This window comes from Adiantum capillus-veneris, chromosome 2, assembly GCF_014529385.1.
Source record: "Adiantum capillus-veneris isolate H3 chromosome 2, ASM1452938v2, whole genome shotgun sequence".
NCBI lineage: Eukaryota > Viridiplantae > Streptophyta > Polypodiopsida > Polypodiales > Pteridaceae > Adiantum > Adiantum capillus-veneris.
The window spans coordinates 114,605,006-114,624,181 of NC_140932.1; the positions used below are offsets into that span (position 1 = coordinate 114,605,006).

At 44.7% G+C, this 19,176-nt stretch overlaps 1 protein-coding gene across 3 annotated transcripts in view; it reads left to right on the plus strand.

Annotated features, from left to right (window-relative positions):
- HGL1 (heteroglycan glucosidase 1) overlaps window positions 1-19,176 on the plus strand; it is a 216,693-nt gene that overhangs the window by 145,125 nt on the left and 52,392 nt on the right. For all 3 annotated transcript variants that reach the window (XM_086488780.1, XM_086488764.1, XM_086488771.1), the window contains 2 exons: window positions 4,356-4,458; window positions 4,670-4,843. In XM_086488780.1, the coding sequence (XP_086344906.1) occupies window positions 4,356-4,458; window positions 4,670-4,843 (277 nt within the window). The remainder of the gene's footprint in view (window positions 1-4,355; window positions 4,459-4,669; window positions 4,844-19,176) is intronic.

Genomic DNA, 19,176 nt, shown 5'->3' on the forward strand with positions numbered 1-19,176 from the left:
TTTCGGAAAGTTGTTTTGATCCGATAACTTCTTTACGCAGGGAACTGGAAGCCCTAAAGTTACAGAGAGCTCTTCAAGAGGAGAAATCAATCTCCCTCAGACAGGGGAAGCCCCCACATCACGACGCTTTGGATCAAATAAAGAGAGAGCTAGAAGAGCTTAGGTCTCAGCAGGAGACTAAGGCTATGGTATGGTGCAGCTCATGCCGCTCTCCAGGACACCCTCCACAGGACTGTCCCCTTCGGGTTTACTGCCACTTCTGTGAAAATTCTGGTCATGAGGACAAGGATTGCTACTACTTCAAGGGATTGCGACAAATACAACAAAGTCTTGGTCATACTCTTCAACAAGGGGCAGCACCAGCATCCAATATGGTTTCTCCTTGTGGCCATCCACACCACATGCCACCTTTATTGGCAGCCCCTCCTATGCAAGGTATGCAGAGCACTTTTCCCTCTCAGAGCTTTTATCATACCCATGCTCCCTCATTGCCTCAAAGCTTCTATGCTTCCACCTCCAACTCCATGCGCCAAGAGCAAGGACCACCTCGCCCTTCGACTCGCCCATGGAATCAGCCCATTTTGTGCTACAGATGCGAGGAATATGGGCATTACCAAAGCAAATGCTCCCTGCCAGAAGGGTCCCCTCCCTGCCGTCATTGCCCTAAAATGAAGGATCACTACAGTAAGGATTGCCCTAAAGTTCGTACATCCATGGCTTCGAACCCAAGTCAAAGCCAGAATGAGTTTACATTTCCCAAGCTCAATCTGATAGCAGTTAGCACCGTTCCTCAGCCGCCCCCTTCTACCCACGTGGTTACCCCTCAAAATAAGTTGTAGTTGGTAGAGGAGCCTTTGGGTATCCTCACTCGGGCCTAGAGAGCTGCCCTTGGTCTTAGTATTCCAACACGTTCAACTCCCCCACACATTCTCCGAACAGTGGATACCCTGCCTTCAGCTGCTGACAAGCCATCACCTAGTGGCAAGCAAGAATCCAAATCTATGCTCTCCGATCTTGATGAATCTTTCTTGGAAGCAGTTTGCGATCTACAGAAGATCAAGGTACCAGAGAAACAACAGGTAGAAAAAGAGAAGCTTACAGCAGAGACCTTCCAACAAGTGTCCCTTTATGACATGCTGCAACTAGATGCGAGTTTTCGAAGTTACACCCTTGCTGTTATTCAGTCACTTTACCCTGGAGGAGGGCCTAGTAGCGAGCACCTCCCAGCACGACCATTAGAGTCCTATATGATATCCAGTCTCGTTGTTCCACTCACTGATTATAGAAGCCCTCGCCTGACAGTGTCCGTTTTGGGTCGGCAATTCTCAGGAGTGATAGTGGATGGTGGATCTGGCATCAACCTGGTGCCCGAGTTCACTATGTTAGCTCTAGGTCTACAGCCTACTCGCCCTGCTCCCTTCACAGTTACATTGGCCGACTAACGGACAGTCTACCCAGTGGGCATAGTGGACAATGTGCCTCTGCAGGTACAAGACTTTACTTTTAACTTGGATTTTGTTGCGGTTCGTCTTCCCCAGGTTGAGGGCGAATTTCCCTTGCTCATTGGAAGACCATGGCTACGACACACTAAAGCACTTCATGATTGGGGAAACGATGCCATGTGGATACATACTTCTGCTCCCCGATGCAACCCATTCTCTTAGAAGGAGGTATGGATCCCGTGGTGCAGCAAGTTTCTGTGTCAATGGAAACCAACCCTAAACAAGAACAGCCTACTACACCTGAGGGTCAAACGAAGATCTGCTAGAGTGGTTGGAAGCTACCAAGTCTATGCCTTGTTATGGAGTCTCTATTCAACCTTTGCCTTTGCCCGTGGATACAAACTCCTCCACATTTTTAGATGAAGATGAGCCCAACGAGTCGCCGAAGTCAGCAGCCAATGTAGAAGATCTACATGAGTTCCGACACACCTCAAACTCAACCCCATCTATGTCTATGTCTGACTCTCCGACCAAACCAAAGTTATCCTCTGTGTTTGCTATACTACCCCCCACCAAGCTTCTTCAAGGCGAGTTACAACACGAAGATGTCGCTTTCAAAGTGGATGCCACTCCAACTAATGGCGTCTCTTTTCTACGACAAGATGCTGCAAATTCTTCACCTATAGTGCAATCTTCAGCAGGGCCCATTCAAGACCCCATAAAGGAACCAAACTTTGTAGTTTTTGAAGCCCCACCGGCACTGCTAGATCATATGCAGAGTGATCAATCAAATTTGCTACGGTCTGTCACAGAGGGTAAGATTAGACTCATTAGCAAATGGTTTTGAAAGCTGGGGTGTCAAACTTCGGGGAAGATCAGTGCGTGTACGGCTATCTTTTACTCAGTATTTCTTCTGCTCAGTCTAGCTTTCGCTTCTTGACACTGCTCTATGCTCTATTTACAACCTTTATAGTACCTATACCCACCCCCTCACATTCACTCGCCCCTATCCACCCCCTTCCACCCCTCGCCCCTACCCACCCCCTCCCTCACCCTCGCCTCCCCCTACCTAGGCCTCGCCCCCCTACCTACCCCCTACCTACCCTCGCCCTCACTCTACCTAGGCCTCGCCCTCGCTCTCCCCTACATAGACCTCGCCCGTTACCTAGCCCCTACCTACCCCTCGCCCTCACCCTACATGGGCCTCGCCCCCTACCTACCCCTCGCCCTCACCCTACCTAGGCCTCGCCCTCACCCTACCTAGACCTCGCCCTCACCCTACATGGGCCTCACCCCCTACCTACCCCTCGCCCTCACCCTCCCCCTACCTAGACCTCGCCCCCTACCTACCCCCTACCTACCCCTCGCCCTCACCCTACCTAGGCCTCGTCCCCTACCTACCCCCTACCTAGGCCTCGCCCCCCTACCTACCCCTCGCCCTCGCCCTCGCCCTCCCCCTACCTAGGCCTCGCTCCCTACCTACTACCTACCCACCCTATGCTTTCAAGCATTCACCTGGTTTCCTTGTGGCTATCAAGCATTCACCTGGTTGCCATCCCGTTGCTGTTAATGCTTTTCGTTCTGCCATCACGATGGAGCTTAACCTTATTTGCGGTGTTACTCCACCTTATGGTCATCCCTCTTTTCGAGAAGAGTGTTGTGCAGAAAGTGTTGCAAGGTTCATTTGCAAGCATGGACCAGGTCATTTTCTCTCACTATGGTTATGGAAGATATAGATGTGCTGGATCCAAACCGAGCATATTTCTTTGCTGTGGAGCCAATTGGGATTCTTGGACTATGCAATCATACTGGGTTCGTGCCTATTCAAAGGCTTAAGGCGTTTGCAAGCAGTCAGTGTTTTTTACTCCACTTTTTGAGGCATGTAAGGTCGTGGTTGGGCCTACCACTTGCTTCACGAAAGATGTACGGATGTAGCACCTAGTGGTTTTCTTTCACAGTTTTTTAGTATTCCTCTCACCGAGACGGTGAGCGGTCTTGTGGCGGGCAACCTGTAGCAGGCTACAGTGTCACTTTCACAGGACACACAATTAGTACAGTTGGTCTAGTCTGGTTCACACTGGACGGCGGACTCTGTGGGCTGTGCAGTGACACGTGGCAGGGATACGAACGGTGGTCTAGTGAACATCGTGGCCAGGTCACCACCCTCAGTTTGGAGAGAGACGTAGATGGATGACATTTATGAGCCGTTGGTGGATCTTTATGGTGGGACATATGAGTAGTAGTTGTTGGGTCATGTTTATCATCTTCTTCACGTCGTCATCTAGAGTAGCCAGGCTAGTCACACAGCAGGTCTTCACCATCCCTGCACATCTGAGCCTCGACACCCCATTGTACCTGTGAGTCCTGGGCTGGAGCTGAGTGTGCTGCCACGCCAGAGTCTATATCAGTTCTTTGAGATAGTCGAGTCATACGTTGTGGTCTGCTGCTGTTGTGTCGCTGCGAGCTCAGTTGTTGTCTATTGTTCCGTTGTTTTCAGTCGGTTTTGAGTGAGATTGTCACGCACATTGCACTGAGGAGCACCCACCGTAGAGTGCATGACACACTATCCGCGCTACAGCCTCACACTTTTATTGTACCTCCCTTCAATGTCCTTTCACTCTATGAAATCTTTCCTTCTGGCCACTCATAGATGTTACCTTTGCCTTATACATGAATTTTTTAAATCTTTTTTTTTACTTCAAACTATGTTTGCTTTGACATGAGTTTCATACAGTCTTAATCAAACAATAGTGGCTCAAATCTCTTGGTTGTTTTTCAGATCCAAAGAGCCTAACTTGGTTGTGAATTATAGGCCTTTGTGGCATACTGTTTAATTTGTGAAATAAGCAAGAACAAGGCCCTTTAGCACAATGTGGTTATGAAATCATTTATTGTCTCTTTTGGAACTCGCAGATATTGAGTGGCTTTGGAGTAGGTTGGAGATGTCAGGATATGAAGAGTATAGTGGAACAGAATATCGGTCATCGGGTTGTACAGAAGAGTACAATATCATCAGGCAAGCAATTTATTGCATGTTATGCTTTTGACTAGCCAAGAGGTTCGTAATGCATCATAGGGGATCGTAATCAAACAATGTAAAACATGTCTGTTGGCAACATTCTTCTCACGATAACAAGTTTTAAAACTTGTGTTTTGCGCTTCACAAATGGCGCACTGTAGGTGTGGTTGTAAATATACTCATACCATTTCTTTTTCTAAGATCTCAGGAAAGATATTGCTCAAATTGGAGGAAATGAGAGTGTGCTAATGGAAGCGGATCTAGTTGGCGGTTTGGCATTGTGCCGCAGTATCTATGTATCAAAAGAATCGCCAAATCTATTGCAGTTCAGTTCCTCTCTTGTGGCGAAATCTAATTTTGCTGGTTCAGGGGGATTTTCAAGGTATGCTGTGTCAAGAATGTCGAAGGAAAAAACTTCTATTATTGCCTTACATTATGTGTTGAGTATGTGTTAAAGGAAAATGCTTGTTAAGTATGCGTTTAAGCGCTTGTTTGAGTGAATTGGATAGCGATTCTACGGCTGATGAAAAGGTAAACATCGATACAGTTGTTTGCATTAATTACTTTGTAGTGGAACAATGCCTCATCTCTTGATGTCCTCTACTTGAGGAGCAGATGTCCCATTACAGTCACCTAATATGAATCAAGACCAGAGACGCCCAAACCCAGCTCCTCTTAAATTTTATCCTCATCGAGAGCACCTTCAGACCAGGCATGAGAGATCAAAGTCTGATGAAGTTGACTATTATATTGCTGCTGACTGTTGGTGAAGCCATTAAGATTTCTTAGAAGCTCATAGTCAACAAGGCTGGTTAGAGACAGAGTACTGGAAAGGAGGCAATCTATCCATACTGAAACCGTGTAACTGAAACCATGATGGCATCTTTCCATATTAGCAAATAGCATCCCCCTGCAGTGCTAGCTGTCGGGAAGATTCAAGAGCTAAGCGAGCATATCTGTGTTTGGGGAAGTCCCATCAACTGTGCATGAAGGAGACTGAACTAGTGAGTGCCTCGACCACGGGTGGAGATGCAGCCAGCTCTGCTCTGATAAGCTCATGTGGTACAGAAGCCTTAGCTCTAATCATACGAGAGATCAGAGAAACCAAAGGCCTCTCCATACATCTCCACCCATCAGTGCTACCAGATCTACTGTGGTGGTCCATTGAAGGTCCCCATATCTGGACTCCATAAAGCATAGCTGATGTCACTTAAGTATCAAAGAGCCATATCTTTGTTCGAGGTTCCTGGAACTAAACCTAAGGACACATCCTGTCTAATCTGCCTACGGCAGCATAAGCGCCTGTCAATCTAGTCTCATCTGCTCTCCTCAATGAAAACACTGGCCCACTAAAGACTATCCCAAGGTAAGTCCGGTCAATCTAGTCTAATCTGCTCTCCTCAATGAAAACACTGGCCCACTAAAGACTATCCCAAGGTAAGTGTATGCATCTATATAACACCAATTTCTTCTCGTAATTACGTTCCTTCTGTTAATGCCAACAAGAATGCATCGTTTAAGCAACTTCCGTGTAATGGGACAAAGCGATGCACTCTTATAAAGATGTACTCCTTGGTGGGACTTCCACATCGCCTGTGAACACTGTGGACACGTTTCCTGCTTTGACTCAGAGGTTGGGTCCTCGTACGGATGTGGTGGATGGAGACGTGTCTATGGGCACCTCCACTTGATTATGATGTTTGTTGCTTTTTGTACATATGTTTCCAATGCAAAGTCCTATTAAATGCATCTCATACAATGTCCGTGGGTTATGCAACATTGACAAGTGGCGTCTGACCTGGCACTATGTACATACATGTAGGGCAGACATAGTTGTATTGCAAGAGCATAATCAGCACGAGTTTGCTGGTCAATGTTCCTATTTTGCTGGATATTGGATTGCGTATGCTGGCTTGCAAGATTTCTCGGGTTTATTGATGTTGGTTCGCCATGAGCTTCAGCCTGTTCTGCTATATAATGATCCGCATGGCCGATGGATGGTTATACAGTGTTTGCTGAATGGTCGAGTACATGAATTTGGAGGTACTTATGCATACACGGCCTCTGGGCAAAGGGCTGCTTTATGGCGCGAAATCTCGTCTCACCCCTGGACCTCGAATGCATTTCTTTGTGGAGATTTCAATAATACCTCTGATTTGCTTGATAGCACCATGGGAAACTCGCATATGTTGCTTGCGGAGAAACACAAATGGGATCTTCTTGTTGCCTCTGCGCAAATGATTGATATATGGCGTTGTTTGCATCCTGATGCCTCTTGTTTTACCTTTCAGCATGCTGCTCATTCTTCTTATAGAGCACGATTGGATCGTTAGTATTTGCTTAATGGGCAACAGTATGAAGAATTTGTATATGACAGAGGATAGATTATGCTCTACAGCTATCGGATCATTATCCTGTTTTGCTGTCTTTGTACTTTGGACGGTCTCTTTGTGATCGGCCTCTTCACAGGAAGCGTTTTTTGCATGTTAATAATGCCTATCTTACTCATGAAGTTTTTCGTCACATGATTGCTGATATTATTCCCCCGCTGCTAGCCCAAATGCATATTGATTTGGACGCTGCCTGGTATCGCTTTGTCATGAGAGTACAAAGTGTGATTTCTGACTATGGTATGCAGCATATGTTGTTTATTCGGGGGAATGTAGTTGATGCGAAACAGGTTAGTCAACGATTACAGTAGTTGGCCGATTTCCGACCCCTCTCTGACTCTGAAATGCTGGAGTTATGTGAAGCTAAAGTGTGTATTCAGCAAAATGATAAGAGGAAAATTGCTAAATGGCAGACGCGTGCACGTCAACAGGCTTTTATGAATAAAGGTTGTGCTTCGAAGAAATTTTTTAAGCATCTGCATCATTCAAGGGTCTCACAGTCAATTGAGCGGGTTATGCTTTTCTCGGGTGCTTGGACTTCTTCGAAGCGGGAACTTGCTGAGGTTATGGTTTCACATTATCGTAAGGTGTTTGCTGCTCCATCGCAGCCTTCTTCGGCAATTTGTCGAGCGCGTGATTTGTTGCTTTCTCATGTTTGTCCAATCATGTCTTCGCAGGAGGCGCACTGCCTTGAGGATCCTTTCTCTGTTTCCGAATTGCATGGTGTGTTGCTTGCATTGGGCCGGTGGAGATCTCCCGGTTGGGACGGACTTACTGTGGAATTTTTCCTCACCTTTTGGGATGATCTTAAACAGCCACTGCTGTTCATGTTAAATGTGGCATGGGAGAAACAGGATCTCCCAGTTTCATGGAAAGAGGGTTTACTTACATTGTTGCCCAAGCAAGCGCTTTGTGAGCAGTTCTCTCATTGGCGGTCCATAACTCTGATACTGGTGGTTTACAAGATTTTGGCTAAAATGTTGGTCCACCGCATCAAGGACCATTTGTTTACAGGACTTCATCAGCCCAGTATGGTTTCATTCCTCGTCGTCAAATCATGGACAATTTGGCCAATGTTATGAGTGGCATGGAGTATGCTAAGTGTGAGGTCCCTACCCCGCCGTCTCCAATGGCGGATCTGATGGTGAACCTGGTGGCCACTAGATCTATTGCGGAAGCAAACAAAAGCGTTCAGGGTTCGACTAGCGGACGATCTCTCATCAAAAGTGAGTCGAGTTCGAGCCTACTAGAAATGAGATCTAGCTCCACCTCGCAGGGGAAGCGTACTTGAACTATCTAGCGATCCTAAGACCCACCTTCCAAGAGGAGAGAAACCCCGAGCGCCTTTTTCCCCATGTTTTAGAGGCACGTACACTCGAGATTTCACCGCTCTAGGGGCAATGAGTATTACTAATATCGAAGTAAGCACAATGGGGACAGAGAGTTCCCGACCAATCGGGACCACCCATCTCGTAGGCATTGGCAACCTGAGCCGAGCCTCCACTTTCCACCCCCACACTCACACTTCCTTGTGTGACCTAATTATTACCACAAAGGTTGTTCAACATAAAGATTCCTTGTTTAATTCCGAATCACATTGTTCGTTAATACAGCCCTTCAACCAGTATTGCAAACAACACCAAGACAGAATTCTAGTAAAAATTCTACTCAAACTTATTCATAAAAGTTCCAATGTTCTGGAGGTACAACATCCCCCCTCCAGCAAGAGTTCACTCCTCCCGTTGTCGCCTAGCTACCCATACAACTAGGTATGTCCACCGCATAGAAAGCACGTCATGGACACTCCCACCGCATAGAAAGCAAGACGTGGGTTCCCACCGCATAGAAAGCAAGTCGTGGGTATCCACCGCATAGAAAGCAAGTCGTGGATTCAAGAGCCCTTAATGAGGAACTCTGCCCCCTATGATCAGTAGGGGGGTCAGGACTGATTCAACATTGGAAATAAAATGAACATGTCGAGCTAAATTTTCCCTAGCAGACATTCTTTCCTAATTGCAACTAGCATACCCATCAATCATTTCCTTCCTATTTTAGAGCTTAATGTACAATGAGTTCAATGCCGAGGTTTCCGTCGTATTTCTCCAACATGTTTGGGGATATTTTCATTCCTAACTAAACGTGTGCAATGTTAAATTAAACAACTTGAATGAAATTATGATCTACTTCTTCCATTTCTTCGTCGATGGCTCGTGAGATGGCCGGTATTTGTTCCTCCATGGGAGCTTTTCCCTTTCCGTTCACCTTGCTCGTTCCTGCTTCGTGGTCGTGGGCTCCACCAAAGCGAGTCCTCTTAACCGGGGCCATTTTAAACTCACTACTTTAAGTAATTAACTTGGGGAAAACAGCTATGTCCGTAAGCATCGTAACAAGCCAAATGATAGATTAGCAACATCAAACAATGCCTGCTACATGAGAGGTTTAGATTTTTCCATATAGCAATCATTATGGATGACACATAATCCTATGGGAACCGGCTCTAAAGATAATTACTCGGCTTACATGATTAAGAATAATAGGATTTCACTAATGGAATTACCAGAGAGATGAATTAAGCACGATTAATCTCTTTCCTAGCAATTAGAGGGTGCAGAATCACCGCATGCATAGGTGTGAGAAAAACCACCTCTTAGAGACTTAATGACATATTAATCTTACCTTAATTATATCTTAATGCATAACAAAGATGGATCTAAATCAGCTACAATATCAATGCATGATAGAAAGAGTGATTCTCATCAATCTACACAATTACCAGCTTATCGATTAATTTCTATGCTACCTAGAGAGAGAAAATTCTAATAATCGTGCACTAATCATTAATTAAGAGTGATGAATGGCTGATAATTCAGCTATGGGATGATGATTACATAATAGAATATGGTTAAGGAGAATTTAGAGAGTGATTATAGAGAATTACGACTAGGAATAAGCATAATAGACGAGAAATTTAGATGATAATAAAAAGGATTTGCAGAAAGCATTAATTAGACCGTGGTTACCGTGATCAAGGGCTGATAATCCTCTCGATTCTCTGATCTAATCGAGCTTCTTGAGGCGAGAATTCGACAGCACCTCCCTCCTTGCTTCTCCTTCAAAAGGTGTGTGTTCCGCCAGCACCTTCTTAGAGTGTGTGTGTAGGTGTGTGTGTGTGCAGTGTGTGTGTGTGTGTGTGTGTGTGTGTGTGTGTGTGTGTGTGTGTGTGTGTGTGTGCAGGCCTTTAAATAGGCTCTTACAGGCTGAAAATCGACCAGCCCTGCTATTAGCATATGGAGGAGCACTCAGTTCACTGCATTGGCAATTCTAGTTGCCTACTCACCAAGTGTCAGGTTGGCTAGTTTAACTGACTCTAAGACTTAGTTACTGGCTTGGAAACTCTCCCAGGACTCCCACAAAGCAAGAGGGCGTCCCCTAGCTGCTAAAGCTGATCTTGAGTGGGCTGGAACCTATTCCCACACAGTCCCAGGCCCCCGGTACCTCCCCGGACAATTTTTAGGAAAATTGGTTCTAGGCTAAAACGGGTCATACGAGTCAGATTTTGATGCCGAAAATTGCTATAGCAAGCTCTAACTAAGGCGTACTGGCCCGAGTACCTACCATATTTAGCAGCCCCGGGGTCCGAAAATGCATTTTTTTGAAATTCGGGGTACGGGTGCAGTTTTTCGAGACGATCAATACTGGACGGATCGGGTGACCAAAAACTTACTATTTTTGGAATTTTTTTTACAAAAATTATTTTAATTCACATTTCGGAGCTTTAAAACATTCTAAACATCATGGCACTGACAGAATCTGGAAAACTGCTAACAATAGTAACTTATTCCAGTTCATGGTACAAGGGTGCTCTTTTTTTATCGGGGTCAGAGACCTTACAACCTCCCCAACGTGAAAAATTGAGATGTCCTCATCTCAAGAATGTGTTTGGGTAATCCTTTATGAGCGTTGGTTCGTCCTCCCAAGTTGCATCTTCTTTAGGGTAATCCTTCCACTTTACCAAATGCTCCGTGATAGTTCTGTTGCGTAACTTCCTTTCCCTTGTTTCTAGTACGTAGTCAGGTTGGAGCTCGAGAACTCCTTGTGCTGGCATGACTATCTGATCTGAGTCCAAGAATTGATCAGGGTTAGGAATATAGGGTTTGAGTAAGCTGACGTGGAATACATCATGAACCTTCAAGTTTGCAGGTAACTTTAGCTTGTAGGCTTAGTCACTCACAACCTTAACGATCTCGAATGGTCCACAATACCTTGGGCTTAGCTTCTTATATCTGCCTAGAGATAAGTTACTTTTCTTTGGTCCGACTCGCAGAAAAACCTTATCTCCTTCTTTGAAAGTTCTTTCCGAACGGTTCTTATCTGCATAGTGCTTCTGTCTATCTTGAGCGGCCTGAATGTCTTGGCGAATAGCTCTAGTCTGTGCTTCCATATCCTCTAACATCTTTCTAGAGGCTTCTACCCTGATGGTTGGATCTGAGAAGTTCAGTGGTGCTAAACAGTCCTGTCCATAAAGAGCTTTGAAAGGTGACATTCCAATGCTTCTGTGTTCGGAAGAGTTGTAAGCATACTCCACCAAAGGTAGATATTGTAACCACTTCTTTGGCTCTTGCGAACAATAGGCTCTGAGAATATCCTCGATGACTTGATTAACTCTCTCAGTTTGCCCATCTGTCTGTGGATGATACGCTGTACTGAAGGCTAATTGTGACCCAATAGATTGGAAAAGAGAAGTCCAAAATTTTGATGTAAACTTGGCATCTCTATCGCTGACGATACGCTTGGGTAGACCATGTAACCTAAAAATCTCCTTGATGAATACCCGGCTAACATCTGAAGCAGTAAAGGTTGTCTTTACGGGTATTAGATGAGCCACTTTTGTGAGCATATCAACAACCACGAAAACAGAGTCATAACCTCCTGTAGAAGGTAATCCTGTAACAAAATCCATACTGATGCATTCCCATTTCATCTCGGGTATGTCAAGAGGTTGAAGTTGCCCTGGTAACTTGATTCTTTCGGCCTTTATCCGCTGACAAGAAAGACATTGCCTCACATAGCGAAGTATGTCTCCTTTCATCCCAGACCAAAAATAACTCCTCCTGACAGCATGAAGAGTCTTAGCATAGCCTGGATGTCCGGATGTAGGGCTATCATGTGCTTCATACAGAATAGTCTTCTTTAGAGCTGGGTCTCTGGGTACACAGAGTCTATGTCTGTAGTAAAGACATCCTCCCATAAGAGAGTAATCTTTAGCTTCAAGCATCTGATTATGCTGGACTAGAGATACTATACGTTGGTATTCTGGATCTACCAAAGATGCTTCTTTGATTCTATCCCAGATAGGGTTATTTGGAATAGAGATAGCTCTGAGAAAGGATTTCCGGCTAAGACCATCTGCAACTGCATTTTCCTTTCCTGGTCTATACTTTATGTCAAGGTCATATTCCTGTAACAGCTCTATCCATCGTCGTTGTCGCATATTGAGAATAGGTTGAGTAAAAATCCATTTTAAGCTCTTGTGGTCTGTACCCAGTTGAAACTTGCGCCCCAAAAGATAATGTCTCCATAACTTCAACGCATGAATAACTGCTAAAAGTTCCAAATCATGAGTAGGATAATTCTTCTCATGATCTCTCAGCTTTCGCGAAGTATACGCCACTGGTCTTCCTTCTTGAGTAAGAACTCTGCCTAGAGCAAATTTGCTAGCGTCGGTCGCTACTTCAAATTCCTTGCTGAAATTTGGAAGCTTTAAAATAGGAGCCGAGACCAAGAACTCTTTTAGCTTAGCAAAGCTAGACTCGTGCTCGGTCTTCCATTCTATCCTCATTTCTTTCTTCAGGAGTTCCGTCAAAGGTGCAGCAATACGTGCATAGTCCTTGACAAAAATCCTGTACCATCCCGTTATTCCAAGAAATCCTCTTACTTCGCTGACGGTGGATGGTTGAGGCCAATCAACGATGTCCTTGACCTTGTCTGGGTCCACTGAAATCCCCTCAGCTGATATGACAAATCCAAGATAGTGGACTTTAGGCGAGCAAAAAGAGCACTTGCTCTCTTTAGCGTAAAGTTGGTGTTTTCGAAGAAGATCAAGTATTTTGCAAACATGTTCTTCGTGATCTGCCTCGTTCTTAGAGTAGATCAGAATGTCATCAAAGAAAACCAAGACAAAATCATCCAGGTAAGGTTTGAAAATATCCTGCATAAGTCGATTGAAGCTTGCAGGAGCGTTTGTTAGACCAAAAGACATTACTGTGAACTCGTAGTGCCCATACCTAGTATTGAAAGCTGTCTTTGGAATATCTGATTCCTTGATCTTGATTTGGTAATATCCTGACCTTAGATCAATCTTTGTAAATATTTTGGCGCCGTGGAGCCTGTCCAAGAGTTCATCAATCCTTGGAATTGGATACTTGTTCTTGACAGTTACCTGGTTCAGTCCCCGGTAGTCTATGCATAGCCTTAAGGTCTCGTCCTTCTTTTTCTGAAAAAGAACTGGAGCACCCCAAGGAGAAGTACTGGGTCGAATGAATCCTTGCTCAATGAGTTACCTAAGCTGTTCTTTGAGTTCGATGGCCTCTGGAAGTGACATTTTATAGGGTCTTTTTGAGATAGGTTCACATCTAGGAATAGTCTCAATCTCATCTCATGATCTACCTCTCTGTGTGGCGGAAGATTCATAAGGTCTTCTGGGAACACATCGTCATATTCCCTCAACCAGTTTGGTCGAAGTGAGGTATCTGAATGGTCCACCTTGTTGAGTTTAACCGCATATATTTGCTGACCCTTCCTTAGTCCCTTCAAAAGTCTGCTGGCCTTAACTAGAGAAGCCTTAAGTCTCCCATTTTCCCCCTGGATTAAGGCTTCATTACCCAAGTTATCTGTAAAAGTAAAGTTCCCTTGTGCACAATGTATGTGGGCCCTATTTTTCTTTAGCCAGTCCATCCCTAGTATCCCATCAAAGAATCTTAAGGGTAGGGTTCGAAATTGGGCATAAGTTGGGTGTCCCCCTAAATCAAAATCGATTTTTCTTGCAGAATGTTGAGATACTACTTCCTTGCCGTTTGCTAACTCTACAACTAGCTTGCTTGTTGGATACTTATCTAGCTTTAGCTTCCTCATGCATCGGGGTGAAAGAAATGAAAGAGTACTACCACAATCTATAAGGAAGTTAACTTGTTCACCTTTGAGAGATCCTGGCGTATGAATGACTGTGTATTGCTCGCAACCATTGGGATTGTCAATTGCAGCATGTAGGGTTTCTCTCTCCACCGCTTCGTCACCCATAGTTGGTTGTACTACTGCGGCATTCACTCTGGCGGTAGCTCCACGTCCTCACCCTCTGTTCATCCTTCCTCGTCCTCCTCTTCCGTTAGCTTGGCCACGCCCACGGGTATTCAAGGGTATGGCATTGGCGTTGGTTGTGTGAATGTTCCTAGGGCAATTGGATCTGTAATGTCCATGCTCGCCGCAACCATAGCATCGAACATCGGGGAACTCCATGGTTGTGGTGGTAGCCACAATAGGGCGCTGGTTATACGCTTGGTTGGCTGGTTTGTTATCCCAAGCAGTGGTCCTTGCCCTCTTTGCCCAATGATTCCTTCTGTATGATTAGCCTTTTGTACTTCGAGAGCTAGAGGTTTGGCCCTTAACAAGGCATCCTGTAGCGTCGTCGGCCTGAGAGCTTCCAGCCGAGTATTCAGGGGATCGATTAGTCCTTGACAGAACCTTGCCACCTGTTGTTCCAAGGTCATCTTAGGAGCATATCTCCGAAGAGTGACAAACTTTGCATAGTATTCTTCGACAGATGAATTCAGCTGCCGAAGTGAAAAGAATTCATTCATCCTCAAGGTTCTATAGGCAAGCGGTAAATATCGTCCCATTATTGCAGCTTTGATGTCTTCCCAGGACTGGGAAGATCCCTTAATATCCATGTCCCTGCAATGTTGCTTCCACCATATCTTGGCATCGCCAGTCAAGCGGAACATCGCAAGCATGGTCTGATTTACGGGTTGGGTCCCCGTAGCTTCAAAGTAGTCGTCCATGGCTTCCATCCATACTTCTGCATCTCTCTCCACATTTGCCCCCTCGCCCTTAAATATCGGAGGTTGGGCTTGCTTAAGGAGGAGCTTCTTCTCTTGCGCTGCCGAGTACAGAGCAACAGGCGGTGCCTACATGGGTTATACGAATTCTTGATACATTACTTGGATTTCAAAATAGACACGAGACTTTAAATAAAATTCAAGATTCTACTTTATCAAGAGACAGAGATTCAGAGACAAAAAGCACTTCATTGATGAAAATTTATTACAATTGAAACCGCTCAAGGTTTAGGATAACTGATGATGAGCTTATTACATGGCTTTATGGATTGCGTATAAAATACGCTTAGGAGATGGTATTCACATGATGCACTACTTCATTCGTGTAATAGTTCCTATACTCATTCTTGAGTGGATAATAAACTAGGATATCAAGCCGGAGTTCCGCTTTCAGTAATCCAAAGGTTTTGACTCAGTTCGCTGGGATCACGTTGGTGACCTTCTCCAAGAGCCAGTCGTTGATGGTTTGATTGTAGTTGCCTGAAACAGTCTGGTCCAATCGTGTAGGCACCAAGTAGAATATCTCTATTACTCTCAACTCTTCTCCCCAACGTATCTTCTTCAAGTCGGTAGCCAGGCATCCTAGCTTCCGAGCGTTGATGTAGTAAACCCCTCCTTGAAATGTCCAATTAAGTTCCCATCCTCTATCAATGCGAGTGGAGTGTGGCGTATAAGCCTTCAACAGTATCTCCATGACATCTCACCTGAACTGGTAAACTGGGGATCTTCGAGCTTGCTCATAAATAAGCTCAAACACTTGGAACTTCCGATATTCGAGCACGGGGTCTTCCTGCAACACCAATGCAAGGCATTCGGATCAACTACCTATATACTTTCAGTTCCTTTTAAATGTTCAAACAATACGACTTTATTTCCCAGTCTAACCTAGGCTTAGCTCTGATACCAGGTGTGAGGTCCCCACCCCGCCGTCTCCAATGGCGGATCTGATGGTGAACCTGGTGGCTACTAGATCTATTGCGGAAGCAAACAAAAGGGTTCAGGGTTCAACTAGCGGACGATCTCTGATCACAAGTGAGTCGAGTTCGAGCCTACTAGCAGGGAGATCTAGCTCCACCTCGCAGGGGAAGCGTACTTGAACTATCTAGCGATCCTAAGACCCACCTTCCAAGAGGAGAGAAACCCCGAGCGCCTTTTTCCCCATGTTTCAGAGGCACGTACACTCGAGATTTCACCGCTCTAGGGGCAATGAGTATTACTAATATCGAAGTAAGCACAATGGGGACAGAGAGTTCCCGACCAATCGGGACCCACCATCTCGTAGGCATTGGCAACCTGAGCCGAGCCCCCACTTTCCACCCCCACACTCACACTTCCTTGTGTGACCTAATTACTACCACAAAAGTTGTTCAACATAAATATTCCTTGTTTAATTCCGAATCACATTGTTCGTTAATATAGCCCTTCAACCAGTATTGTAAACAACACCAAAACAGAATTCTAGTAAAAATTCTACTCAAACTTATTCATAAAAGTTCCAATGTTCTGGAGGTACAACATCCCCCCTCCAGCAAGAGTTCACTCCTCCCGTTGTCGCCTAGCTACCCATACAACTAGGTATGTCCACCGCATAGAAAGCACGTCATGGACACTCCCACCGCATAGAAAGCAAGACGTGGGTTCCCACCGCATAGAAAGCAAGTCGTGGGTATCCACCGCATAGAAAGCAAGTCGTGGATTCAAGAGCCCTTAATGAGGAACTCTGCCCCCTATGATCAGTAGGGGGGTCAGGACTGATTCAACATTGGAAATAAAATGAACATGTCGAGCTAAATTTTCCCTAGCAGACATTCTTTCCTAATTGCAACTAGCATACCCATCAATCATTTCCTTCCTACTTTAGAGCTTAATGTACAATGAGTTCAATGCCGAGGTTTCCGTCGTATTTCTCCAACATGTTTGGGGATATTTTCATTCCTAACTAAACGTGTGCAATGTTAAATTAAACAACTTGAATGAAATTATGATCTACTTCTTCCATTTCTTCGTCGATGGCTCGTGAGATGGCCGGTATTTGTTCCTCCATGGGAGCTTTTTCCTTTCCGTTCACCTTGCTCGTTCCTGCTTCGTGGTCGTGGGCTCCACCAAAGCGAGTCCTCTTAACCGGGGCCATTTTAAACTCACTACTTTAAGTAATTAACTTGGGGAAAAGAGCTATGTCCGTAAGCGTCATAACAAGCCAAATGATAGATTAGCAACATCAAACAATGCCTGCTACATGAGAGGTTTAGATTTTTCCATATAGCAATCATTATGGATGACACATAATCCTATGGGAACCGGCTCTAAAGATAATTACTCGGCTTACATGATTAAGAATAATAGGATTTCACTAATGGAATTACCAGAGAGATGAATTAAGCACGATTAATCTCTTTCCTAGCAATTAGAGGGTGCAGAATCACCGCATGCATAGGTGTGAGAAAAACCACCTCTTAGAGACTTAATGACAGATTAATCTTACCTTAATTATATCTTAATGCATAACAAAGATGGATCTAAATCAGCTACAATATCAATGCGTGATAGAAAGAGTGATTCTCATCAATCTACACAATTACGAGCTTATCGATTAATTTCTATTCTACCTAGAGAGAAAATTCTAATAATCGTGCACTAATCATTAATTAAGAGTGATGAATGGCTGATAATTCAGCTATGGGATGATGATTACATAATAGAATATGATTAAGGAGAATTTAGAGAGTGATTATAGAGAATTACGACTAGGAATAAGCATAATAGACGAGAAATTTAGATGGTAATGAAAAGGATTTGCAGAAAGCATTAATTAGACCGTGGTTACTGTGATTAAGGGTTGATAATCCTCTCGATTCTCTGATCTAATCGAGCTTCTTGAGGCGAGAATTCGACAGCACCTCCCTCCTTGCTTCTCCTTCAAAAGGTGTGTGTTCCGGCAGCACCTTCCCAAAGTGTGTGTAGGTGTGTGTGTGTGTGTGTGTGTGTGTGTGCAGGCCTTTAAATAGGCTCCTACAGGCTGAAAATCGACCAGCCCTGCTATTAGCATCTGGAGGAGCACTCAGTTCACTGCATTGGCAAGTCTAGTTGCCTACTCACCAAGTGTCAGGTTGGCTAGTTTAACTGACTCTAAAACTTAGTTACTGGCTTGGAAACTCTCCCAGGACTCCCACAAAGCAAGAGGGGGCCCCCTAGCTGCTAAAGCTGATTTGGAGTGGGTTGGAACCTGTTCCCACACAGTCCCGGGCCCTCGGTACCTCCCCGGACAATTTTTAGGAAAATTGGTTCTAAGCTAAAACGGGTCATACGAGTCGGATTTTGATGCCGAAAATTGCTATAGCAAGCTCTAACTAAGGGGTACTGGCCCGAGTACCTGCCATATTTAGCAGCCCCCGGGGTTCGAAAATGCATTTTTTTGAAATTCGGGATACGGGTACAATTTTTCGAGACGATCAGAACTGGACGGGTCGGGTGACCAAAAACTTACTATTTTTGGAATTTTTTTTTACAAAAATTATTTTAATTCACATTTCGGAGCTTTAAAACATTCTAAACATCATGGCACTGACAGAATTTGGAAAACTGTTAAAAATAGTAACTTATTCCAGTTCATGGTACAAGGGTGCTCTTTTTTGATCGGGGTCAGAGACCTTACACTAAGTATACGCAACAAGATGTGCTGGTCATACAAGTTGATATTGAAAAGACCTTTGACACTTTGTAATGGGACTTCATTGCTGCCACAATGAGATGTCTAGGATTTGGTCCTAAGTTAGCAAATGTCGTTCATTTCTTGTATGATGGTAGTACGTCTTCGCGGATCCTGGAAGGCGAATTGACTGAATCATGGCCGCTTGGTTGCTCGGTTAGGCAAGGTTGCCCCATTAGTGCTTTGCTGTATGCAATTGCCTCTCATCCTTTGTTGATGTATCTTGATTACTTGACCTCTGTGCAGCGTCTTCATGGTTTGCAACTACCATCGGGTCATACCTTTGTTGGGCAGGCTTATGCGGATGACGCGTTGTTTATGCCCCGCAATCAGCAGAGCGATGTTCAAGTGATTATGGAAGCTTTAGAATTGTTTGCGAGTGCGGCTGGTCTTAAAGTCAATTTTCGTAAATCAAGCTTTTGCCGCTTCGTTCTTGTGATTGGCATGCTCTATTGTGGCCAAGAGAGATTGTTCTTCCGAATGTAATCACCAGGCATTTGGGTTATCC